This window comes from Lissotriton vulgaris, chromosome 2_1, assembly GCF_964263255.1.
Source record: "Lissotriton vulgaris chromosome 2_1, aLisVul1.2, whole genome shotgun sequence".
NCBI lineage: Eukaryota > Metazoa > Chordata > Amphibia > Caudata > Salamandridae > Lissotriton > Lissotriton vulgaris.
The window spans coordinates 843,201,838-843,229,294 of NC_141687.1; the positions used below are offsets into that span (position 1 = coordinate 843,201,838).

The 27,457-nt window shown below is 47.3% G+C and overlaps 1 protein-coding gene across 1 annotated transcript in view; it reads right to left on the minus strand.

Annotated features, from left to right (window-relative positions):
- Positions 1-27,457, minus strand: part of TRPM8 (transient receptor potential cation channel subfamily M member 8) — a 336,947-nt gene that overhangs the window by 150,940 nt on the left and 158,550 nt on the right. Inside the window, exons 8-9 of the mRNA XM_086958714.1 lie at positions 12,441-12,641; positions 880-982 (exon numbers count right to left, since the gene is read on the minus strand). Of these exons, the coding sequence (XP_086814840.1) occupies positions 880-982; positions 12,441-12,641 (304 nt within the window). The remainder of the gene's footprint in view (positions 1-879; positions 983-12,440; positions 12,642-27,457) is intronic.

Below are 27,457 nucleotides of genomic sequence, written 5' to 3' on the forward strand. Positions count from 1 at the left end.
AATGGGTTAAAGAAACACAGGCTGCTTTAATAAAAAATATTTGAAATGAAAGGCATTGGAAGGAGCTTGTGACTATGGCCACCCTCCCAAATAATATTTCCTCAATCGCCCCCGCTCCCCCACCCCCACACATTGCCCTTCCAATGTCCCTCCAACAGGATTATCCAAAGGGAATCTGTCCTTCCCATGGAAACAACTTGCCCTCTGCTAATCAGTTGCCACCTCAACTTGGGTGGCGGTAAGTAAACAATGAACTAACTGCACAGCCACATTTGCGGCCACAAACCACTCATACATGGCATTCCGAATCACAAATAGGAGGGTGCATCTTTCACGCTTCTTTTCTATTTGCGATTCTGAAGCGGCCACAAAAGTTACCTTACAAGTTGGCTTGCAGGGTAACTTTTATACATTTCAGAACACTCTTTTGCAGTTGCAAAGCATTGATTTTGCGAATCCCAGACTTTGTGACCACAAAATAGTTGTGTACATGTGGGCCATCTTCAGTGACATAACGAAACTTAGGGGGGGCCTGCAAAAAACTTGGCAGAACCCCATATCCCATCCACCGCTCGACCCAGGCATGAACTCTCTGGCCAGGGGCCCGTCCCCCATGCACAGTTCCAGAGGGGGCCCCCGGGAGTTTGTGGACCTCCCCACACCCCGCACAGCGGGGGCTGCTGGGGCTGATGTTACAAAAGGGGGTGGTGATGGACGGAGCATCTGAACTAATCAAACACTCACACCCAGTCAACAGATCTGGGTTTAATCCATCACCGGCTGATGTTACGCCACTGGTTGTCTTATCTAAGGCACAAAGCAGCACATTGGTGCAAACCTAACACACATCCTGCTTTACTTGCTGGTCCATGAGTTTACCTTTGTACAATGCGTATGAAATAGCCGTGCTCACGATCTCATCTCCGGCCTCGTCAATTTTGATGACTGTCAGGAGGTGCAGATGTTCCATGATCTCCTTCACCTGCAGAAAGAAGAACATCCCCAGTTCAGCCAGGAAACAGCTCTGACAACCCTGGTGTCCTCGTGCAAACCCCTCTAGCTAGTTCAAGCCTTTCATTCACTATATTATCTTAGTCAAACTAAGGGATCTTTACTTCCACTCTCAAATTTTAATGCTGTTGTACTGATGAATTCCACTGTCAGCAAACCAATTGTACTTGTAATGTAGGTACAGAGAAGAAAATCACCAGTGATGCTTCTGCAATATCATTTTTTACGTCATCTGTATCTGGACATTAGTGATTATAGTCAGTAATAAGACACATTCACTAAATATAGTTTGGTGGCTGCAGTACCACTGTCAACATCTCCTGGTGTCTACAAAGGAAACTTATTAAAATAAAGTCATGTTTCCACAGTCAGCGAACAGATAACAGTGATAGCTTGGGCATTTTTCGTTAATGATTTTGCTCATTGAGGAGGGCAGGCCCCCGCTTGGCTTTAGTATCTGTCCTCTACAGGTGCTTGCTTTCTCGTGTACTGCCATACTTGCTTGCTTCTTTCTGTGGGGGGAGTGGCCGCCACAATTTTTGTGGACTAGGAGGTCTCTGCAATGGTATTTCTACCGGCTGCTTCACTGCTGCCTGAAGCTGGACTTGCTTGGTCGGATGATCCTCACTCCACCAGAGCAAAGTATAATGGAAGGTACTGCAGCATTATGGACTAAGTAAAGAAGCTTCTCAGTCCCAAAAAGCAATTCTGTGGCACTGTCGGGGAAACAGCACAGCTATATGCTGTATTATTAGCTTATTATATATCAGTTTGGAGAAAGGACTCTGGCAATTTGGCAACCAAAGCTGAAAATGTTCAGAGAAAGCCCCGGCTTCTCAGGTATGTGTATATTTGTTTATTAGAAACAACAGTTTTGGGCACTTTTACAGAGTTTTTTTTTTATATATCGCGAACTGTACCTGAAGGTATCAGGTATCAGAACGCTTTACCTAGCAGCATTTGTGTTACATGAGGACACATTCATTTTTGTTAGGCACAGGAGATTAAGTGATCTGCCCAGAATCACAGGATGTTCAGCGGCATTGCCGAGACGCGAACCCGGTTCCCCAGATTCATGGTCAACAGCTCTAGCCATTAGACCTAACTCCTCTCTACTTGTTTTTGGGAAAAAATGCTAACAGGACAGCCATGACATAGCAGCCAATTTGGTATTACATTTTCATTGAACGTGCTGCCGCTGAGTCAGCTGGAAACTTTTAAAGTAAAAATGCTTAATTTCAGTTGTAGGGTGCAATACATTTAATGTATGGGCTGCTCAATGGCTGGCAGAGATGTGGCCTCGGCCCCTCTAGTGGTTTGGCAATCCATTCACCAAATTTCGAATAACGGCCTAAGTGCCCTAGTAACTTTCCAAACTAAGCATGGCCTCTCATCATTCGAGACCCTCAGAAGGGTATTGGGAATCTCTATGTGCTCCATGCATTTGTGGCTGCGACAGATGCACTGAACACACAAAACGTAGCTGCCCGCCTAGTGCTGAATCTCCCTAAAAGAACATCTACTACAAAGGCCTTAACCAAATTGCATTGGCTATCTGTGGAGAAAGGAATATTGTTCAAGACAATGTGCTACTGTCACCGAATCTTGGCAAAAAAAGGTCCACGATACCTTCAAACTATGATAGCAGCCTACACACCCAGCAGAAACCTGAGATCCGAAGGAAAGACACCAGAAAATGTACCAAGAATAAGGAAGTCTAGGATGGGTGGTCGGTCTTTTAGAAACCTAGCAACTAAACACTGGAACTCATTACCTGTTGACATGAGAACGGAGCCATGTGAAGCTACCTATCTGAAAATACTGAAGACATGGCTTTTCTCCACCAGGAAATTTGAATAGACCCCCAAGACCCCCTGATACATGCTCATGGGCTTGATGTGACATGCCTTACTTTCAACTCCTGCCATCTGAGAGTCTCCTACTAGCGCGGGGACACACCGGCGGTGTAATCATGCGCTCTATAAATGTATAAATATTAAATGAAATATAAATAAAATAAATAAGACAGAGAGAACACCATGGGGGATATTCTCAAGAATGTGTGATAATTATCGCAAAATTAGCTTAACGCAACTTTGCATATTGCTGTCTATCGCGGGAAAATAACACTGTGTTAACGTTGTATTCTCAACACGGCGGTACCATGCGATAGTCTCATGATAATGCGTCAAATGACAGCGTTAATATTTACGAGATGCCTAAAACATGCGAAACACAAACAAAGCGTCAATGTCCCAAATCGAAATACAAAAATCTGCGATAACCAGCAAGAAAATCTGAGGGAATAATAAATAATAATAATGGTAAAATAACTTTGGTGATTAACATATTTTCTGGGGAGATCTGTGTTTTGTCTAATGCCCGTTTTGACTCAAAGTAGCATGGATGGTAAATGTGTCTCCTTCAAAGCACATCATGTAAATGCAGATGACAGATTTTTATTTTATCTAGATAGATAAGTGGGTCACTGCTTTTAACACAGAGGTCCTTTTGTTACTTGCCGTCCATAAATTGTAATCCTTCTAATTTAACACAGTGAGCATGGGCATGACGGGTGATTTGTACACCTTGTAACCCTCACTATCTTATGTAACACATATTCTGACATTGAAGTAAAAATGTGCATGATTTATTTTCAATGTCATAAGTATGTGTGATGTAAAGCGCTCTGACACACCTGCATTTTGATGAGTAGCACTATAACAGAAATAAAAAAAATAGTGGGATTTAAAATATTTTGTGTAAATACTTGGACAGATCAACACATCTGACATTCTTACAGTGCACGCATATCTCTCATATACAGGGACCGCATAAAGTCAGAAGTGTGCCTCCTCGCTTATGTAAAAGTGAAGTGCTAACAGGTTGTGTGCCTTTGTTTCCCCTCCTGGCATTTGCATCTAGGTGGGAGGCTCCAGGTAGCTTCCAGCAAAGGATACTTTAACAAAAGAAGGCTTGATGACCCCTTAAATTCAGCCTTTGTTATGCGCCTAGCTAGAGTCTGAAATTGGAAAGATCCCCCTCCCCACCTGCACGTTGTTGCTCGGAGTGAAAGCAGATAACATGCATGCGCTGCTGTGTCCTAGTGTCTGAAAATTACAACGGGACGAGCACAGTGATTTGATTTGATTTGATTAGTAAGCTTGTAAAGCACGCGAATGCCCAAGTGCGTCTTGGCGCTGTTGTTTGATGCGTTCCAGATTAATGAAGGGGTACGATTCTAGCTTAACTGGGATACAACGATGTTTTGACTGCCTTTCTGAAAGCCAGAAGCGACAGGCTACTTTTTATTGCAGTAGGTAGAAGGTTCCATAACTTGGCTGTCCTCAGCAGGAAGCTTCTTCCTCCCCACCTCGCCTGCCTAAACTTGAGTTCTTGAAGAAGTTTTGCATGAGTCGATCTTAGACTTCTCGCTGGGACATACCATTTAAAATGTGTTCTCCGGAACTGAGGTCCTCAGCCGTGAAGTGCCTTATATGCCAGACACAGAGACTTAAAGTCAATCCTTTTGTCCACTGGCAACCAGTGGAGGGCCCTTAGTCAGTGGGACCCATCTTCTTGGCAGGGTGGGCAGCATCTACCCGCGTGTACCCCTGACTTGGGCCCTGTCTAGAAAATTTCACCCTGCATTAGACTTGCACTAGACTTTGGCTTGCCAAATGCTTTTTGCCAAAATAAGAGTGTTATTCTTGACACAGAAAGGCAGGTGAGCAGAGAGTGCTAAATGGAGTGCATAATATCGATGATGGGATGGAAGAATTATGTCATTTTTTCCAATGTGCAATCCTTTTATAGTTTTAATCTTCCTAACTAGAAAATTCTGAACAGGAAAAATATGTTTTAATGGACATATGCTGACCTCAGCGGGCGGTGCCAGACAGTCGAGGCACGAGCAAATGCAAGGGACACTCAATAGCAAAAATCAATAAGGCGTTGGTAATGGCTGTCCGTCAGGTGCTAGGGCCACTAAGTACTTACTGAGAGCAACAGGCCCTCTTTCGTGATCTCACTTCTTTCTGGCCTGAGGGGGAATGTGGTCCACTAACCCCTGCCATGGGATGAATTAAACATTGAGAAGTTACTTCAGGAAGCCATCAGTGAGGGCTTGAAGGCCACATCACTGTATAAATGCAACAATGACTAATGTCTCTCACTCAATCAACCAATCAAGCGGTACTTGTATAGTTATGCTTCTCACCCGAGAGGGTATCCAGGCGCTATGCTGCGATGTCAGTCGAAGAGCCAAGTCTTGGGTCCCTTCCTGAAGTAGGTCAGCAAGGGTGAAGTACAGAGTTGGAGGGGAATGGCGTTCCAGGGCTTGGTGCTGAGGTGGGAGAAGGAGTATCCTTTGGTGCGGCATCATCAGATGCTTGGTATCTGTGTGAGGGAAAGATGAGTGGAGCAGAGGTTCCTAGGAGGTAGGTGGAAGTTCAGGCGGTGATTCATGTAGGTGGGTCCTTGGTCGTGGAGGGCCTTGTAGGCATCGATCAGGAGCCTGAATTGGCATCTCTTTTGTATGGTGACCTGTCATTTCATGGAGAGTTTGCTCTCTAGGATGATGTCAAGGTTGCAGGTGTGGTCTTTTGGAGAGGGGGTGGGTCCAAGTTTCGATGGCCACCAGGAGTCGTTCCAGAGGGAAGTGTGTCTGCCGAGGATCAGTACTTCAGTTTGGTTCTGATGATGTCCATGAGTGGTGTAATATCGATGTTGAAGAGGGTTGGACAGAGGGAAAAACCTTGAAGGACTCTACAGATAGTGCCTTTGCGTTGAGAGGTGATGTGAGGGAGACAAATTCTTTGGGTGCACCCTGTGAGAAAGGAAGCCATCCACTTGAGTGCATCGTCTGTGATTCGGATCTGTCGCAGATGATCGATGATTGTGTGGTGGAAGATGGTGTTGAAGGCTGTGGAGAGGTCTAGCAGGATCAGGGCAGCTGATTCTTCTTTGTCGAGTAGGGTGCATCGGTCATCTTTTGCGGCAATCAAGGCTGTCTGGGTTCTGTGGTTGGAACTGAATCCTGATTGGGAAGGGTCCAGCAGGTTGTTTCTCTCAAGGTGTTCGGTGAGTTGGAGGTTGATGCCTTCTTCATGACTTTGGCTGGAAATGGGAGCCCAGAAATGGGACAGGAGTTCTGGAGTTCGCTGGGGTCTGCCGATAGTTTCTTGAGGAAGGGTATGACTTCTGCGTGTTTCCAGGCACCTAGACAAGTGGTTGTGGCGATCAATGTAGGGGTTGAGAATGGTGGTGAGCTGGTGGCTGATTTAGTTTCTCTAAGGTTGGACAGTTGAAGGGGCATGGGTCGCTGGGTGCTCATTTAGGGTTGAGCGGTCAGAGGTAGCATTACAAGATGGGCGAGAAGGTTTGGAGTCAACAAATGGGAAACATTTTGGGAATGCAATATCAGAAGATTGCAAAGTAGCTAACCCATGTGAAAAGGAAGCAGAAGGCAGAGGGAAATATCGGCGGTGCATGGGGAAACAGACAAAAGGAGAAATGCAACATAATCAGTACCTTCTGTAACTATACATATCCCAGCAAGGTTCTTTGGCACTATATAACAGATATCTATTATTACTGATCTCAAATGTACATAGGATGAAATGTATAAGGAGAAGACAGACTTCGTGGACCCAACGATATTTGAACCTGTCACTATGTGGGTCAAACATAAAACCCTGCATTTGATGTTTTAGTCAATTAGGCTATCGGGCCAAGTGCAAATATGAAGTCTGACTTCACCGAAGGTTTGAATCAAGGCATTATTACTGGAAACTACATGTGAAAATGCACTGCCCAGTCCTAGGGGCCTCTTCTAAAGTACTTTAACTAGTTCTGCAGTTCATATCTGCAGCATTGCATCTATTTCTGGAGGCCACATCTGGAGTGTTGTGTCCCGTTTTTGGGGTCACAAGTGGAGCTATGGGGGCTGGGTTCGAAGTACTGCATTCAGTTGAAAAGCCCACCCAAGCAGACCTGTGTCTGGATTTAGATTCAGCACTTGAATTTTATGTCCATTTCTGGAAAGGCCCTTCTTTAGAATTGTGTCTAGTTTCATATTTCATCCCTGGACGTATATACATAGGCACGAGCAGTGAAGCATGATAGCTTCGGTGTAAACCATAGTCATAGGTCCAGATGTAAATTTTTAACTGGCAGTCAGCCCAGAAACTGTTGCCATGCCATAATAAATAATCCATAAACCAAAAAAGACCCTATCATCATAGCACTATAAAAATCCAAATTAGGACTTCTATCACTGCTGGCACAGAGTCGTTTATTTAGGGCACAACTCATTGATAGCAAACAAGTGAGTAAGGAATGTTTGCAGACTAGTGAGTTCAGGTAATGAACAGAGAGACCACCATGGCACACTCTAGTTATGTGAGTCAAATGTACATTGCAGTCCCTTTTCTCTCATCATTGGTGTCTACATACCTCTCTTGTGTGAGTACGGGTGAATATGTACTCACACAAGAATGGGAGCTATACCTATCAACTCAACTAAAAGCTGTCCTACAAAAGATGCAAAAGCTCGTGCAGTGCCACAAAACTGTAGCATAATAGCGTTAACCACAGAATTAGGATTTAACAGTTACCACAAGATGGCCATCATTTCGAGTGGCTCTTAATTCCCAGTGAGGTCTCCTGAGGTCCACGAGAACACAGCAGACCTCTAGATTTTCCCTCAGAGATTTTCGCTGCTGAAAGCAACTGAGATCTGCTGGAATTAGGGGTATTCGACCTTCAGTTACTCTTTCCTCATTCATGGGTGTAGGAAGTGTGGGGGACGCTGGGGATATATCACCCCCCCCCCCCCCCCCCCCGATTTTGGAGTGGAGGTGACAAAGGGGACACGTGTGGGGGGACCAGGGGACAAAGGAATTTCCCCTCTCCCTTCTGTTAATCAATGGCCCTGCACTTGACCTGCCTGGAGTCAGAGAGGCCACCCCCCTCTACCTTTTGTTATGCTGCAGTAAAGCTCTGTGTTCTGGGAAGGGCAGAAAATGAAAAACATCTCTGTCTCTTTTCCTTCATGCCAAGAGAAGGCAATGACAGTGTCCACTTCCCCTGATCTGCCTCTGGCAGCTGCCCTCGTCCCCTCTCTCTCTCTTTATTCCTCCATCTCTTTCTGTCTCTGTCTCGCTCCTCCTAACCTGTGGATTTCAAGAGACAGCTCTTACATACTTTCTCTTGCCTCTCTTTTTATTTGTTCACATGTCAAAGGGATCCTTTATTTGTTCAAATGTGAAATGTATCCAAAAAAGGTGGAACACTTTAGCTGGAAATGTCCTCATTTTCTGACTGTTTTCTATTCAAAAGAAAAACCTCAGGAGAGAAAAAATAATTAAATACCTAAATAAAGCTATACAGAGTGGTCAGCAGACAAACCAGATTGTTATTATTCACCAACACACATTAGCACCACTTTTCAGAGTTTACCAGTGAAAGCGGTACTTTCTTTTTATCTTCTTTCTTTGAACAACATTGTTTTCCCACGGTGGGGAAGTGCAACATTCCTAAAGGGACTGCAATACCTGGTTGAAGGGTGGAGTTTTAATTATTTTATTTTATAAAATGTGGCTCTGTGTTCGGGGATGTGGTCTTTTTTAAACCAAACTGCTTACATTTTGAAAGGATATAAGCAATGGACATTGAAACGGGTCCCTTCCTGGTACTGTAGCCATGTCCTGAACTTTTCAGGCAAAATCCCTTACTGATTTCTGAATAATGAGTTTAAAACCATTAAGGTAACCATGTTGTTACTGATTACAGTTCACATGCGTTGCTTATTCTTGCATTCCCTATGAGTGTTTGCTTTTTCCAGGGTGTTATTCTTTTTTTTCAGGCAGTATTTTACTGTTGTCAAGTGCATAATTTGAATTTAGTCACAGCACAATTGAGTGGAGCCGAAGGCATTGCAAGTTTCTCTTAGTGGGGCAGTATGGTGTTCAGTGTGGGAGAGGATGTGCCACTCTGGCCAGAGCTGCTGAATTTGGAACTGGAGAACCATGTTCAGCTTTCATGACCTGTCCACCAGACCACACTCCTAGCAGAGCTTATTCTGATGCTACACCTTAGAAGGCCTGATGGACCTTAGAAGCCCTGGTGTCTTAGCACCCGCAGGTGGATCCTAACGGTGGCAAGTGTGAGTTAACCTTGAAGGCCTGTCCACCACAATCCATACTGCAGTTCACCTCCAGTCTTGCGAGCAGGCAAACGAAGAAGCACACCCTAGATCGTCAGTGACTCTGTCAGTGAGGACACAAGACCCTTGAGGTCAGTCCACCTCACCCATTGGTATCTCCATTGGCCTTTTTCAGCAGTAGTAGTGTAATTTACCAGTGGTTGGCAATGTAGGATTTGCATGCACACCAAACTTAGGGGGTGATTATAATGGGGCTGGGACCGCCATGTCGCCCCGTCGGTGGGGTCTCACTGCCATCGGTGACTGCATCACTGCCTGCCATTTTACAATAGCGGGTGGTTCCCTGGCGGTAAGAAAGACCAACCGGCATGGACCCGATGGGCTCCTTGAGCCCGCCAGTTTGGCGGAGGGGCTCGTGGGTCCTACAATGCTGGTGGTGCCTCCTAGGCACCGCAGTAGGGATTACGATGTCCCTTAACCGCCAGCCTATCCATGGCGGTTCACCGCCATGGAAAAGCTGGTGGGAAGGGACATTGAGACCTGTAGCAGGCCCCTTTCCCCCCAGCCCCAAGACATGGTACCTGGGTGGCATCTATGATGCCCCCCTACATATCACTGCACCATGTGAGAGGCACCGCATTGTCCCTGCCACCTAGTGCAGTGATATATGTAACATGTCCCTTTTTTACATTGCGGCGGATGATGCAGCCAGCAGCACCTGCTACAATGTAAAAGATAGGCACTGCGAACGCCATTGTAATGCCTATTGTGGGGCCGCCACTTTGTAGCTCAGCAGTACCATTCCCCGATTGTGGCGGACGGACTGAAGTCCACCTCTCATCGTAATCAGCCCCTAAGTTTGCAAACTTCTTGGTCTCTGCTTCATGCACAAACACTTTTAAGAGGTGCAGCCTGCTTTCGGGCCACTGGAGTTATGAAGCAATGGAGGCCAAAATTATGTTGCAGCGTTGAGTAAATTATGCAACAATAAAAAGGGTGCAGCGTAATGCGGTACATTTTATGATACTTTATTATTTTGACATATTTATACATACTAACAGCCTCTGCAAAGCTTTTGCCTCATTAGTACCTGTGTAACATACAAATGCAGCAGAGTGAAGGGAGAGCAGTCAACCTTTGCAAAGGGCCCTACACTTCACAGTCACATTTATTTTAGTAATTTTTGATCCGTTTGAGCTATAAAATTGTTTGGGTGAAATCGTTAACTTATGCAGCAGATGGTGTATTATGTGGCAAATATGATACAGCTATCGTCAAGTGGAAAACATTTTTCCACTTAAATTAATTTTGCCCCAACATTTAAGTTGATCAATTTGTAAGTTCCCCAAACCCAAAAGTCGAGTTTGGGGAACATTTGCATTTTAAAAGCAGTCCTACAACACAGGGCTGCTTTTAAACTGACCTCAGGCTTCAGCAGTGCATACATGCAAACGCAGAAAGGGCTGCTGGCCTCTAAACTGCCATGCTCTTTTACATTCTAGGGACTTAAAGTTAGTTCTCCTGCCCTATTATGTACTAGGGCCTTATAGGAGAGGTCATGCCAATCATAGGGTTACTCTAACCCATAGTGCACCCTAGTGTATGTAGGTGTTTTCACTGTATTTGTATGTGTCTCTTTCAGAATAGCACTGGCCCTGGGCAGGCAGAGCCCAGGGTCAGTCAGAGTCAGGTACCACCAGTACCAGTCAGCAAAAAGTTGGGGAGTGTTTCAGGCGCTTGTTTCCTTTAATTGGTTGTGAAAAAAAATGTTGGGGAGTGCCCAGGGCACGGGGTGGCTTTGCAACACTAAAGAAACACAAACTCTGAATGTAAAACATAACACCTTGGTTGGGGGTTCTCTTTAATAATCAGAATTGATTTCTATCCTAATGAACCCATTTTCCAACATTAGGATAAGGAAAGACGGGAAAAATCATAACGTTCTAATCTATACCTTGAAGTTTTGATGCAGTTCTTTGATGACGGTTAATAGCTCAATGTTCAATGTTAGTATTTTAACTTATAAACTGCAAACACCAAAAGAATCTCTCAGACAAAAGCAGTAACTCACTGACCTATTTACATGATATGCATTTCGTGATCTGCGTGGTACTCGTTCTTTGCAGCAGGCATATTACCCCACTGTGGCCACCTTACCATGAGTCAAAACTTCCACTAGACAAACCTCCTATCTCTCTCAATAAAGAACATTAATAGCCGAAGTTATCTTCACATTTTTATTGTTGCCTGAAAATTGCTGGAGACCAGGAATGCAGCAGCAGGTACTTTTCAAACCATAATGAACTTACAAACATGACGCCCCCACCCTAAGCCAGCGACCTTTGTTTGCTTGTTGCATGAAGATGCAAGATTCATATACATGTGTTTTTTAACATTTGGTCTGATTACTGTATGTATGTAAATAACAATAAAGCATACATGCAAACTGTGACTACATGCCTGCTTTTCTCAATATTTCACTTCGAAAGTATGCGTTTGTATTTGTTTAACAGGTGGTGATTTGTGCAGAGTCACTGGAAAGTCCACAAGGTTGTCCCTGTCCCCCCTCCCCCGGAATTATAGGGTCTCCTACGCCCCTGTCCTCATTTCTTAGGGGAATCTCAGGGTTCTACCAAGGTTCCTGGTTAATTCTGCAGCCCTTAGCGTTTACAAGACTCACTGTATCAATAACTCAAGGGTGGAAAATGTATATGCCAGCATCCGAGGATCTCATAATGACACCCAATGTAGACCTCCACGCTTCCATACACAAGCATAATTCTACCTGGAATGGGTTGTAGCTTAACATCATTTGGTTTCAACTTCATCCAGGGAAACTTCTAAAGAATCTCAATTTCTTTGTGAACTCCTGCTTGTAATGTAGGCTTTGCAGACTGTGAGGTCCCTACAAGACATCTGTTTATGCGGAGCCTTCAGGAAAACATACCTAGTGTGTCAGTATGTTTCTCAAGAGTTATTTTGTCAACCTTTTAGGAAGATTTTTAACCACTGTCAAGATTTGCAGTTCTTCAGCGTGGGCAATATTAGCATCAGGCATATTCTCTGCATATTCAAGGCTGATAACCAATGAGTGAACTTTGTGTCTCACACATATGCCCCTATCATGTGACCTATGAGTAATGTTGTTCCTGTAAATAATGTGAGTTAGCTCCATGTCAGTCACCAGAAACCCACCCATTAAATCTCTCCACCCCAGACCAGATCGTGGCTGTATGAAGACAAGTGGCACATAAAATCATACCCATCGGATCCAGGTCTCCGTCTCTTCCTCCGATAGCCGTGAAACCGTGCGGGGCAAATAGCGGACCAACTTTTCCTTGATGGTGGATGAGCCAAGGATTATGCCCTCCATATCCAGCAGGCTGGCAATGACATCAGCAGTCTGTCCAGACCCTTCCACCACCACACAGGGAATTTTACTTTTAATAGCAATGTTGATCGCCTGGGTAGAAAAGAGAAAGTGAATGATATGTGTCCATTTATATATAGGACTTCCGGTTGTAAGGTATTCGTTTTTATACATTTCTATCTGTAATTATAACTTTGTTTTGTTTTCTTTTTATTGCAATTATCCATATTTCTTTTGTGTTTTGTGAAACAACGAACGCATTCATTTTTTTAAACTCTTTTCCTTGTCCTAACAGTCATGACTGACAGCCTCAACACCCACTCAAAAATTACATATTTTCCGTATTTTCAATTTTAAAAATAAATACAAATATATAAATAGATGGGATTCTGTCAGCATTTATCTGTAAAATCAGTGTAAAACGGAAAATTAGATGATTTGTTTATATCAAAACAAAAATAATTGAAGGCTCAATGGTGAGCATACATACATACACAAGTATAACGTACAGAAGGAATGCAAACATCCCTCACATTAATCCAACACAGCTCAATCCCACTCAAGGTGATCTTGACCGTCAGTACTGCTAACCGAATGAATCACTCTATGCAACTAGTCAAGTCAAGTCAAGTCAGTAAATTTATATAGCGCGCTACATACCCAGAGGGTCTCAAGGCGCTTGAGGAGGGGTGGGGAATTACTTCTCGAATATCCAGGTTTTAAGCTGCTTTCTGAATGCTAGGTGGTTTTGAGTGAGGCGAAGGTGCATGGGAAGTGAGTTCCAGGTTTTGGCCGCTAGGTAGGAGAATGATCTTCCTCCCATGGTGGTTTTGTTGACGCGGGGAACAGTAGCGAGGGCTTGGTTGGAAGAGCGCAGCTGGCGGGAGGGGGTGTAGAAGGAAAGACGTGAATTGAGGCATTCGGGTCCAGGTTCGTAGAGAGCTTTGTGTGCGAGGGTGAGGAGGCGGAAAGTTATTCTCTTATTGACGGGGAGCCAGTGGAGGTTTTTCAGGTGACCAGAAATGTGTTCTTTACGCGGGATGTCTAATATGAGTCTGGCTGATGCGTTGAATTGATGCGTTGAATTGAAAGTGACGTAAAAGGAAGGCACAGTTAGCAGAGCAAAATAACCTAATATTGTGTCTAAAAATTAAGTAGTATACATAAAACCACACATCAGTCAACAAAAACAGAAACAATCAAGACACATCATAAAATCTAGATGCTCATAGTTTATTTGTATTGTTATATGTACTTAAAATGAATCCCAATATGTTAAATCAATTACAACTAAAAGGACATTGATATTCGCAGGACAACGTTGAACCTGAGACCGAGACCGAATAGAAAATGAAGAGGTGAGGGGGTGTGGACAGCAAGGCCAAGATGGTCGCTGCTTTTTAGGAGAGGTCCCTGCACTTCCTTTAAATCCTACTGAATCTGGCATTGTCAATCATGCCTACTCGTGGACAGCCCGAAGCTCAGACGAAGATCTCTACTTGAGCTGACTGACCATCCGTTGGCGAGCAACATGGAACGGGGCTGACCACTCTCATGGATCTGGCGCTGGAGCTGCCGGAGGCCATGTGGATCGGGGCAGCATCACCCAAATGGGGAGGTGACGGCATTCGGCCTCACAGGTGCCATTGTGTCGCTACGGATCTTGGTCCTCGGCCATGAGGTGCCGACAGGAGATTTTCCACCAAATCTCCCAAGTTCTGGACATAATGTTGGGTTGTCAGGGTGATTTATGGATGACAAATGCTTCTAGGGGAGAAGTATGGGGGGAGGCAGTTGAGGGGAGTTGTTGTTAATACATTTTGTATATTTGCAGTTATCGATACTGTTAGAATTGGGGGTCTCTGGCTGGCACAGGTAGGTACTTGTGACAAGCAGGGATCCTCTCCTCTAGTCAGGGCAAGGGAATTACCCTCTTAAAATAAAACCTGCTCACCCTCTAGGCGGCGTGCCGCGAGCAGTCAAGGCTAGTTCAGAGGCGATGTAAGTTGAGCATTTGTGACCACATACAGTAACCCAGTGACAACACTACAAATGGACACCACACAAGGTTTTATATAAAAAAATAAGTATAATTTATATAGAATTATCACAAGACCAATAAACGAAAAAAAAGAATCCACAGTACTATTAAATGTCAAGAGTTCTAGTTAAGAAGGTGTAAATCAAAGTTCTGTGCGAGTCGGTAGCCTTGTCCGGCTACGGCGTGCTGAAAGACTGCGACGGTCCGGGCCCACTTAAATGTCGACAGACTCAAACACAGTACCTTTTCCTTGAGGCAGCCGGCCCGGTTGTACGAGCCGGTACTGGGGATTGTCGCAGTGTACAAAAAGAAAGCGTTGCAGGTCACGGTGTCCCTTCCGTCGCGGTGCAGGCTACGGCTCGTTGATGGCGTCGGTGAGCTCAGAGCTGGCGTTGTTCGTGGTGGACGTTGCTCGTTGCGGTGCTTCCAGCTTTACAGTGCGGCGTTCGAGCCGAAGTTCGGGAGCTGGCGTCGGTCAGTCTGGACAGCGGTGCGAGTCGGGCGGTGCGTCGATAAGTGTGCGAGGCGGTGCCCAACTCCGGTGCGGTCACAGGATTCAAAGTCAGAAGCAGTGACTTGTCGTTCAGACCAGTTCGAGTTGGTGTAGCAAGGCGTTGCACGTTGTGGTGTCCTTCCAGTCACGGTGCAGGCTACAGCTCGTTGACGGCGTCGGGACGGAGTCGGTGAGCGCAGAGCTTGCGTTTTTCGAGGCGGACGTTGCTCAGTGCGGTGCCAACAAGACACCGGGCCAGTCGTGAGAGTCGGTCATAGCTCCCTGCCTCTGTAGCCACTGGAACAGCAGCAGTTCACAAAGGCTGGTGAAGTCCACTGGTCCTGGGACTTCGGTCAGGGGGCAAGCATTCTTCCAAGCCCTTGGAGATCTTTTTAGCACAAGTTGAAAGCAAAGGTAAAATCCACAAAGTCCTTTCTCGTCTCTAGGTAGCCAGGCATCCACTGCAGGCCAATCCCCCAATCAGCACTTCAGCTTGGGAATAGTCTCTCCTCAGTTTCATCAGGTTCCTTCTCCTCAGCAGAGGTTTCTTCTTGTCAGTTCCAGGAGTCATCTAATTTCATGCGATCAGGGTCCCAATACTTATACCCCAAAATCCTTTCTTCTCTGCGGGAAGAGGGGCCTGTGCCCAGTTCAAGACAGTTCTGAAGCACTCTGTTTACCACACTTCTCCTTTCACAGCACAGGGCAGGCACATCAGACGCCCCACAGGAGGTGGAGCCAGCATTGTGGAAGGCAAGTACAGTCCAGGAGCACTTTGTTGACAGTCTTCCTTCTCTTCTTTCAGTGTGCAGGGCAGAGACATCAGACGCACCACAGGGGGTGGAGCCAGCACTGTGGAGGACGGGCACTGTTCTATTCAGGTCTCAGGTGCAACTTCTCCCTCCCATCTGGTTGCAGATCTCCCTATTCACCACCGGGCTGCCCCAGCCTGTCTCCTGGAATTCCTCAGTCCTGTCACACACAAACCCTGACAAGGAATAAACAACCTAGCAGAGGCGGGCTCAAATGGTTAGGGAAGCAAATACCTACGTTCTAAAAGTGGTATTTGCAAACACAGAAAATTAAAATAAACTTTACTAAAAGATGTGTTTTATTATTCTGAGTCCAGGCAGACTCAGAGAACATGGTAGAAATTCGAAATTCGAAAATCGATTTTCTACCATGTTCTCTGAGTCTGCTAGGATTATAAACATGTAACAATCCAGCAACCCATTCTAGCCTAAGGAGCACAGGTAGCCTTGCAATAGTGAAAAACGAAAATGGCTGTAATTCACTATTAGGACATGCCACACACATCAGGGCTTGTCCTACCTTATACTTACAATGCACCCTGCCCTTGGGCCTACCATAGGGTGACTGATATGAAGAAAAGGTAAGGTTTAGGGACTGGCAAGTGGGTGCATTTGCCCAGTCAGCATGACAGTACCAGACAGCATGCAGGCTCTCCAATGGCAGACCTTAGAACCGTTTTACAAGGCCGCTTCTGTGGGTGGCACAACCAGTGCTGCAAGCCCACTAGCAGCATTTGGATTTACACGCCCTGGGCACACTCAGTGCACTGTACTAGGGTCTGACAAGTAAACCGAATATCCAATCATGGAACCACTAATCAATACATCAATTTACAGTAGGGAGCACTCGTACTGTGGCACTGGACAGCAGTGGCACAGTGCCCAAAGCATCTAACACCAGAAAAACACATGAGCCAACAGCAAAAATGGAAGGGAGACCCACGCCAATGGTGCCAGGTCTAACAGGTACCCAGACACACATCAATTTTTCTACCTTGGAAGTCCCGTACCAGACATTTCTTTCTAATGTACAACACATCCCTCATTGGCCCAGACCTTCAATCAGCACCCAAACCATACCCATGATCCATTGCATCTAAAGGCTCCCTGGTTAACTTTTCCTTACTCTCCTGAAGTGTAAATGGCCTACAGGACCAATTCAAAAGGGTAGCCATACTCTAATAGGCCACGAGGTGGCTCCCGGCGAACCTAATGCTCCTGGTACTCATTTGGTGGGCCTTCAGTGCCACCTCCTACATGTTTTGGGTACGACCTTGCGATCCATGCAGGTTTCTCCAGTGGTACAAGGGGTGTGGTCATACTTTTACACAGATCCTTTCCCATGATTCACCACAGCAAAATACATGCGGACCCTCAGGGCAGATTTGTGGGACTGTAGGGAAGCCTGGAGGGATCCCACTATAATCTACTCAGTGTTTATATCCCACCACAGTCTCCCAAGGAAGCTTTGGATGACTGCTGTGCACTACTTATGGGGTTTCCCACCATGGTGACTATCATTGGGGGTGACCTTAAATTGTTTCCTAATCCTGAGCACGATTCCACCGTCGATTAAACTGCATACCGAATAAGTGGCACCAAATTACTGGAGTCTTGGATGACCCCCTTATGCCTCTGCGACATGTGGAGGGTGTGGCATCCACATGAGAGGAAAGTTACACATAAGCCCGCAGCTCACAAAAACCTCACTTGCATTGATCCAGTGCTGCTTCCAGCGGCAGATGTTCTTCTTACCACAGTGGTAGAGATTCTTCTGTGAGGTATATCTCATCATTCCCGGTCCATCTTTACTTAGGCACCCCTTCAGTAACTCGAAAACCAATTTAGCGACTTAATGCCTGGTTCCTAGGAGGAGATGCCAATCATGTGGGGAGCCATTTGCGCCATATCTAAAAAAAACTCTGAAATAAAAGGTGGGTTTCTCGGGCGTGGCCGAGATGGGTTCGGATGAGATGTGTTCCAGAGTCTCTCAATCCCTGCCGTGATCTATTCCACACAGCTGCTTGCACATCTGGGATTTTCACCCCTACCTGATGTGTTCTGGCTAGCAGAACCTACGGAACACCAGCAGCTCAAGAATAAGGGCTGACTGGCTGGGCTATCTGCATCTGAAGTCTACGATTGGGGGAGAGGAGTGTGGCCTATGGAAACATGGCTGTGTTGCGGTCTTGCTTTAGCTGTGCTAATGACGGCAGATCCTGCTTTGCTCTATGGCAACATAGCAAAGGCACCTGAGCTGGACCCCTGGTGGGAGGCTGCATCAGAGGGTAGTGAGTCCTACATGCGCCTGGCAGCTCCATCCTAAATTGCTCAACAGGTCTCCCCGACCCTCCCGGCCTTACCTGACTGAGGAACGGATAGTGGTCGACCGGTGCTTGTGGTGTGGGGCCCTGGAGTGGAGCTGTGACAGTGAACATACCTCCTCCTTGATCCGGGCTCTGTAGACAGAGCTTCAGAGGCCCTTGAATGTGGCCCATGACGATTCAGCACTGGTGGAGGCCTACCAAGGCCTGGCTTCGGCCTTTCCCCTGCAATGAGGTTTGGAGGGTAACTGGCCTTGACTTGCAGCCCAGACTGCAGGGACCTGCAGTAGCTGCACCACTCCACTGGGGACCACCAAGGGGTTTACTCCAGAGAAGCTGGATTATTGCACAGAGGGAGGGACGCCCTCCCTACCGTAGGACGCCCTCCCAACCACAGTGAACTACTACAGAGCAGATTTAGCACCCAGACCACCAGTCATGCAGTACGGCGCTCACTGAAACGGGCACTGCTGAATTGGCATACTCCTAGACCCTGGTATCAAACAGGGGGAATAGGGGTGGACGATTTTTAATGGGGTCCAATGTACTCGTCCTAGGAAGCAGCAAGCAATGAGTGTTGTACAGAGTTCCCCAGTGGGAGCTAGGAAATTAGCTCAGCTTGTCTTCTCTCTCACTCAGTTAGTCATTCCTTAGACAGTTTGTTACCCACTGGGCACGCATGTTCTGACACCTTGAACATAGGCACGAATATGATGTAGTCCGGTCACAATAACTCTGACATCATTTGTGTCTGCTTATCTCTCTTTCACAACAAGGGTTGAATAAGGGTTGGTTTCATTGTTCACCACTCCTTAATACCCCTTCATTTTTAATAAAGCAGTGAGCCTGACTATTAAAATAATCTCCAACAGGACTCTACTGACTTTTTTTAAAACACACCACCACGCTCACTATTGCACTTTTTTAGGCCCCTCACACCCACACACCCGTTGGCTCGGAATAGAAGATCTCCGCCAAAGTGCAGCTCCCCTTGCTGCCCGACGGGCATTGCACCGCCAGCCTGCCGTAGGAGCAGGATACCGATGATGACGCTGGACGGTCATCGGCTGGGACAACAGTTGTGGTCCTGCCGATAGCCTGTGTGAGGTATCCTTACATTCTGAAAAGGGTCTACACCATGCACTTAAACACCCCCTTTTTTCTAACTGAGTGAGAGAGAAGACAAGCTGAGCTAATTTCCTAGCTCCCACTGGGGAACTCTGTACAACACTCATTGCTTGCTGATACTCCTAGACCCTGACAGAGGACTTGCTCTTGCTGCTAGGCCCACGAATTCCACTGATCTCCTGGGGGATCCCTGTGATGGACTGGAGATCTGGGGTTTGCCTGTTTTCATTGTGCTGCTGATCGCTCACTTCCAGTGATGGTGTCCGGTTTTGGCCGGACGTCTACATACCTTCTGCACTTGACCGCCCCCAGTGTTGGTGGGACCTGCCGCTCCGGCTCTGCACCATACCGGCCCCAAGTGAACGATCCTCACTCCCTCAGGTCTTGGGTGTTAGGCTCCATTGAGCATTAGCCAGTCTGATGCTCTTTCTTATAGGCAACGCTTATTGAATCTCACAAATAGCCAGCTGAACGAGCATTGGGATAGTTCTCTTCATCTTTGCAACCTAAAAACTCAATGAGCAGGTTAACTCCCCACTTCGGCAGCAACGTTTTTGAACACCTTCTTGACCACCTGGCTTTCCTGTTCGAAGTGGACCTTCTGTGATTGGGAGCAGAGTGGACCCCACCCTTACCTTCTTCAGAGAGTGTTGTTTCAGCCACAGAGAGTATGGCACCGGACAGGGGAAGAAGGACCTTACTCTGAAGGACATGCTCACCAAGCCCATCGGTTCGCAGATTGAAGAATCTTCCTCTCCTCCGAAACAAATACCACGCCAGATGTAAGAGTGGGGAATGCCCCGGTTACTTACCCATTCCTGGAGGCCCTGTTTGCTTCGAGATGACCTCCAGACAATCAGGAAAGATCTTTCCAACGATCTTACGGAAGTTCCCCAAGACATCGACAGCCTAGGTGACAGAGTCTCATCACTGGAAGACCATGAAACAATTCGCAACAAAGAGATTGAGCAGCTCTAGCAGGAGGTCCTCCAACTCTGTGACCAACATTTGGACCTGTAGGCACATGCCAAAGATTTGGAAAACCAATCGCAGCACCACAGTATTTTACAGCAAAGGTATACCTACCGGATTTGAGGGATCTGACATTACACGAGTCATTACAGAGCTCTTCCGTTCAATCCTGGAGGCTTCGTTAGAGACTGAAATCAAGCTTGACAAAATGCACAGAGTGGACCCTAAGGTACCCAACTCTGCACCTCCAATGGAAATTTTTGGCATGTGTTTATGACTTTCCATTAAAGGAACGTATCGTTCGCGCTTCCCGGGACAGACACCTAATACAGTATCAAGGTTTCAAGCTGATGTACCTGGCTGCCTTTACCCTCCAGAAACGTAGAGCCTTCTACCCTGTCACTGCTCATCTTAGATCTGCAGGCAGATCATATTCGTGGGGGCACCACTTCCAGCTTGTCTTTCGACTGAACGATAAACTTCATCAACACCGATCACTGGAGGAGGCTTGTCATCTACTGGACAACGAGGACAACACTCCTGAATTATCACAGACAACCCAGCGCAAGCGAGGGGCCTGAGGACGTCGCAGATGGAGAAGTACTAGGGCGTCTCTCACAGAGCACCATCCGAATCAAGCCACCATGGCTAAAGAACATCAAGTGGTGCTAGAGACACTAACTGGAGATTCTGCCAGTGCTGCTGAGTCATGAACCTGGCCGTGATACCTCTATATTTCAGTCCAGATGGGTGGTTCGGGCAGAGGGCGGGGCGAGACGGACTTTGGGTCATTACACACACCTCACTAACTCTATCAGTTGGGTCCTTGACATTGGACACTGACTTTACTTGCAAATATTTTTATGGTTGTTTGCCCAGTTTTCTTCTTTGTTTCGTTTCGTTTTCTGGAAACCTACAGCTAATGACCTTTCTCACCTGTATGGCCTGTATTTCTGCACTCTACACTACAAGATGCATATCAAGACCTATTCTTTATCTCATGATGACCTCATAGCGCTTTCCTTACCTCAGTCCTATGCAACATAATCTGCAGATTCTTATCCTTATTGTAAAGGGCCTTAAAAATCCTGCCAAATTCCGGGCTAACCTTTCTTACCTTGAACATTCAGGCGCCCACATCTGTCTTCTTCAAGAAACTCATCTACTTGCCAGTGACTGGCGTAGACTGCGCTCTAGAGCTTTTCCACACCAATTCGTCTCCCACTCTACATAAAGCATGGAGGTGGCGATCTTGGTATAAATCTCCTTTAGAGGGAAAATAGGCCCCAAGCAACCTGAAATTAGGGATAGGCTGCTTGCCTATTCAGTGACTCTGGGCACTTGTACCTTTGCTTTGGGGACTATCTATAATCCTATAAGGGACAGGAGCACTTTATACATCACGCAGTGGCTGTTGTGATGACCATTCCTAACAGTCTAGGTACTCTTGGGGGGTGATCTAAACCTGGTTTTCGATAACAACCTGTACAAATCTGCCCAAACGCAAGGGTCAAACAGTAGCCCTCTCCCAAGCAGGCACACTCTGGCAGAAGAAAATAGGTTTGGGTGACATTTGTCGTGCTCTACACGAACAAACACGAGACTTCACGTTTTACTCTCATGCAGATAAAACATATGCCTGAATAGATCATTTCTTAGGCACGTCTGGCATTCGGTGTATGGCCTCGGAGATGGAACCCCCTTCCCAGCCAGACAATACCTTTATGCCGCTCACCTTGGCCTTCCCATCTTAGCAGCCTCAACTCAGAACCTGACAGTTGAGAAACTTTCTTAAACTACCCTGAGATTGTTAAGAAAATCAACAAGGCCCTAATGTAGTTCCTCACAATCAATGACACAGCAGATGTTTCTGTCTCCACTCTGTGGGCATCTCTGAAAGCAGTGATTTGGGGCAAACTGATAGCGATTTCTGTGGCAGACAATAAGCTCCACAGAGATAAGAGGGAGTACCTATCCTGTAGGGTCCAGTACCTGGAGCACACTCATAAGTGTACTAACTCTCCTCGGGTGTGGAGACAGCCAGAGGCAGCCTTACACAATTGGCGGGCATTGATCTAGATAGAGGGGAATGCACTGTCCTTCATCACACTTATTATGTTGGTGGAGCTAAGTGCGGCCGCCTCCTGGCTAATAGATTGCAGATGCAGTGACAGGCTGCAGGAGTCCAGGCCGTGTTCGACACTGATGGCTTGGAACATAATCGAATATCCCCATATTGTCGCTACCTTTTGAGAGTTCCTTAAAGAGTTTTAAGCAGAGCAAGACCTACCCGCAGATAGACAACGTGCATATCTCAGGGATGCCCATAAACCGAAGTTAACGCCAGAACAGACGTCTGATCTAGAACGCCAGATTTGGGTAGAGGATTTTATCTCAATTATTGCCAGGCAGAATCCTCTTAAGTCACTGGGCCCTGATGGCTTTACGGCGCTCTTTATAAAACCTTCTGCATGACCCTAGCCCCCTCCTAACCAGATTATTTAACGCTATTAAAGATCCAGCTCTGATCCCGCCTTCATTAACTGGCATTCTAGCATCCCGCTTGGGCCCCTTCTACGGGGCCTCATTGCCTCTGTTCAGGCGGACTTTGTCCCCCAATGCCGGTGTAGTGACAATACGAAGCAGATCCTGCACTTAACAGATAAGGCCCAACGTTTGTCCCGTGATCTAACGCAGAGAATGTGTTAGAGTGGGTCCATTGGCCATACCTGCTAGCTACTCTTAATCACCTTCCAGCTTATATCATTCCAGGGTTGCCCAATGCACTCAGTTTCTAACTCAAATCCTGTTGGGGGTGGCAGATTGGGTTGACTTTGGGGACGACCTTGCAGAATATTCTATCACACTGGACAGGGGACTGCTCCCCACACACCAGGGATGGCTGGACCATCTTTGGTATAAGCTAGGGATGATAAGACTGACCCGTACCCTCGTGGCACAGGGCACCTCATATATTGAGCTCTGGCATCATTTTATAGCTTTCTTATCCTCAGAATTCCCCAAACTTACTTGCCTCAGATACCTCCATCTTCTTTGTTTAATTGAGGTTTTTAATGATTCCCAGTAAGAGAGCATTGGTTAGATTACTACATAAAAATGTGTAAGACCACATTACTCATTCGCAAAACTGTGGTTCCTGGTGGGAGGGGGGTGTTTTGGGATCGAGTCTCCTGAGGCGAAATAGCCGGGAGTGTGTTGTTTTAAATTGTGATACCTGTGTAATTTGTGCTTTTAAAACCTACCTTGACTCCCATTGCTATCTACATCGCGAGGGCGCCGTGCAGCGGATTTTAGCGCTCACGTGACCCCCTCCCTCGGGCTTCCTCCACGCCTGGCCACGCCCACCTAGAGGCCACGCCCCCTTTTCGCCCTACTTAAGCGCTGAGACACTAGCGCTCGGTTGATTTCGAGTCTCCTGAGGCGAAATAGCCGGGAGTGTGTTGTTTTAAATTGTGATACCTGTGTAATTTGTGCTTTTAAAACCTACCTTGACTCCCATTGCTATCTACATCGCGAGGGCGCCGTGCAGCGGATTTTAGCGCTCACGTGACCCCCTCCCTCGGGCTTCCTCCACGCCTGGCCACGCCCACCTAGAGGCCACGCCCCCTTTTCGCCCTACTTAAGCGCTGAGCCACTAGCGCTCGGTTGATTTCGAGTCTCCTGAGGCGAAATAGCCGGGAGTGTGTTGTTTTAAATTGTGATACCTGTGTAATTTGTGCTTTTAAAACCTACCTTGACTCCCATTGCTATCTACATCGCGAGGGCGCCGTGCAGCGGATTTTAGCGCTCACGTGACCCCCTCCCTCGGGCTTCCTCCACGCCTGGCCACGCCCACCTAGAGGCCACGCCCCCTTTTCGCCCTACTTAAGCGCTGAGACACTAGCGCTCGGTTGATTTCGAGTCTCCTGAGGCGAAATAGCCGGGAGTGTGTTGTTTTAAATTGTGATACCTGTGTAATTTGTGCTTTTAAAACCTACCTTGACTCCCATTGCTATCTACATCGCGAGGGCGCCGTGCAGCGGATTTTAGCGCTCACGTGACCCCCTCCCTCGGGCTTCCTCCACGCCTGGCCACGCCCACCTAGAGGCCACGCCCCCTTTTCGCCCTACTTAAGCGCTGAGCCACTAGCGCTCGGTTGATTTCGAGTCTCCTGAGGCGAAATAGCCGGGAGTGTGTTGTTTTAAATTGTGATACCTGTGTAATTTGTGCTTTTAAAACCTACCTTGACTCCCATTGCTATCTACATCGCGAGGGCGCCGTGCAGCGGATTTTAGCGCTCACGTGACCCCCTCCCTCGGGCTTCCTCCACGCCTGGCCACGCCCACCTAGAGGCCACGCCCCCTTTTCGCCCCTAAGATTTCCTATATCAATGTGCAATCCCAGAACGCGCAGCGGACGTGCGCAGCGGGCGCGCCGTTTGCGCGCCGAAGGCGCGCCTAAGGCAAGCCCGTCTGCGCCCGTCCGCGGCCGGACGGGGCCAGGGGCACGACCCCATGCCAAACTTATTTCATACTCTTCTGAGGAGCTGACCAGCCTCCAAGGCCACTGGCCCTTCTCAGAAACCACCCTTAGACACATCGCCTCATTAGGACTTGTCTCCTCTTCCACTCCTACATCGCCGCTTTCTAGACTGATCCCTTCACCACATGGTTCTTCCCCGCCTGACCCTCTCCCCCCTACTCCGTCATTATCTGCTTTTTTACTCAACACCAGGTCAGCGGTCAAGCACCATCATGAGCTGTTTGTCCTGCTTGACACTGAGAAGCCTGACTTACTGCTCTTGACTGAAACCTGGTTCTGTGATTCTTCCCTTCCTGTTCTCCTGGCTACCCTCCCCCCCTCCTACGTTGCCCTACGTGCCGATCGTCCGTCAGGCAGGGTTGGTGGTGGTGTGGCATTAATCGCCCGGTCAGAATTAAACTTTCAAACCCTTCCCTCCCCCCCCATTGCCCTTACTGAGTTCCTTCTAGTTCGTTCCCTATCCTTTTCCCCCCCCATCACTTGTCTCCTAATGTATCGCCCACCCCAGTCTTCGTCTTTGTTCCTACCAGCATTTCAAGATCTACTGGCCAATTTGGTGGTTAACTACGCCTCGGTCTTGGTGCTGGGGGATTTTAACTACTGGCCCTCGGATCCCTCCGAGTGCACTGCCTCGAAAGAGTTTACAGAAACTCTTTCTTCTTTGAACTTTGTTCCCCATATAACTGTCCCCACTCATTCCCACGGTCATTTACTTGACCAGGTCTGGTCCCTAAATCTTCAAATATCCTCGGTGATTGTCTCCCCTTGTTCTTGGTCTGACCATGCCCTTATTTCCTTTTCCATTTCCCACAACCGTGCACCTAAAACCCCACACGCCAAAAATACCTGGGCGCGGAATTGGAACAGAGTCGACCTTCTCTCCCTGTCTTCTCTGCTTCGGAACTCCACTCCGACTCTCTCCGGTCTCTCTTCCAACTCTCAAGCCAACGCCATCAATACCTGGCTGACGGGAGGCTGTGACTCAATGGCTCCCTTGCGTCGCATCTCCGTTCGGCGACCAAAGGACTCCAACAGGTGGTTTAACGACCACCTAAAAGAACTAAAACTGTCCACTCGACAGGCCGAGAGACAGTGGAGAAAAAACTATTGCCCCTTATTAAAAACCCTCTATCTTAAATCACTTGCCGACTACAAAACTGCGATTCTCTCCGCCAAAACCACCTATTTCTCTACAAAAATAATGGCAGCTGAAAACAAATCTAGAGAAATATTCGGTATAGTGAATGACCTGGCCTATTTCGACAGAGCTTCACCTCAAATCCCTCCTTCCCAGACACTATGCGACCAACTCAACATTTACTTCTTAGAGAAGATCGCCACCATCAAGGCTAATATCCCCCCCCCTTCATCTGCCTTCGTGGATCCCTCCCCTCCCGCTGTTCGTTGTTATCTCACCTCTATCCCTCCCCTTACTGAGGCTAGATTCCGGGAGATACTCCCCAAAGTAAAGTCGGGTTCTCCGGCAGACATCTGTCCGGCTCGAATTCTGCAACATATCTATTCCTCTTGTCCTGAATCCCCCATTACTTTCCTCAACAACTCCCTTGCACAGGGAGTAGTGACCCCGGCACTCAAATCAGCCACTATAGTGCCCATTTTAAAAAAGCCTGGCGCTGACCCTTCCATCTCAGCCAATTACCGCCCCATTTCCCTGCTGCCCTATTTGGGCAAGGTGCTGGAACGCCATGCCACCGCGGTTTTCAGCGCCCACGTAGAGGCTAATGGGGTACTGGCCCCCCGCCAGGCTGGCTTTCGCCCTAGGCACTCGACCGAATCAGTTGTGGTTTCGGTCTTGGATAACCTCAGGAAGGGTATGGACAATAACAATTATCAGGCGCTGGTACTCCTCGATCTCTCCGCCGCCTTTGACACGGTTGACCACACCATCTTATTGTCCCGTGTCAGGGCGGCTGGAATTGAGGGTTCAGCCCTGATTTGGCTTTCCTCCTTCCTGAGGGACCGCACTCAGGCGGTCCGGCTAGGAGAATTTACGACCACTCCACTTCCTGTCACTTGTGGTGTTCCCCAGGGTTCCTCTCTTTCTCCTTTATTATTCAATCTTTATATTTCTCCTCTTATTTTCGCGCTTCAGCAGCTGGAGGTCACCGTGTTTAATTACGCTGACGACCTCCAGCTCATCTTTGACCTGTCCTCCTCTTCTCTTTCTGTCTCCAATTTTCAGTCTACCATGACCTTCATCAGGGACTGGATGAACCACAACCACCTTAAATTGAACCCGGACAAAACCGAGTTGGTTCTCACCGGTGGTTCGTCCAGTCCCTGGAACTCCCTCTTCTGGCCCTCTTCTCTTGGTCCCTCCCCCATTCCCTCAACCACAGTTAAAACACTGGGGGTTAAAATGAACAACCAGCTCACCCTTCATTCTCAAATCAGTACTGTAGTTTCTTCCTGTTTCCTCACTCTCCGAACCATTCGCACTGTTTCCCGTTTCTTTTCCCCACAAGCACTCAAGTTGATCATGGCCGCACTGGTGATATCGCGGCTGGATTATGCCAATGCCCTTTACCACGGCATTCCAGCATACAGCCTGCGGAGACTCCAGATGGTCCAGAACC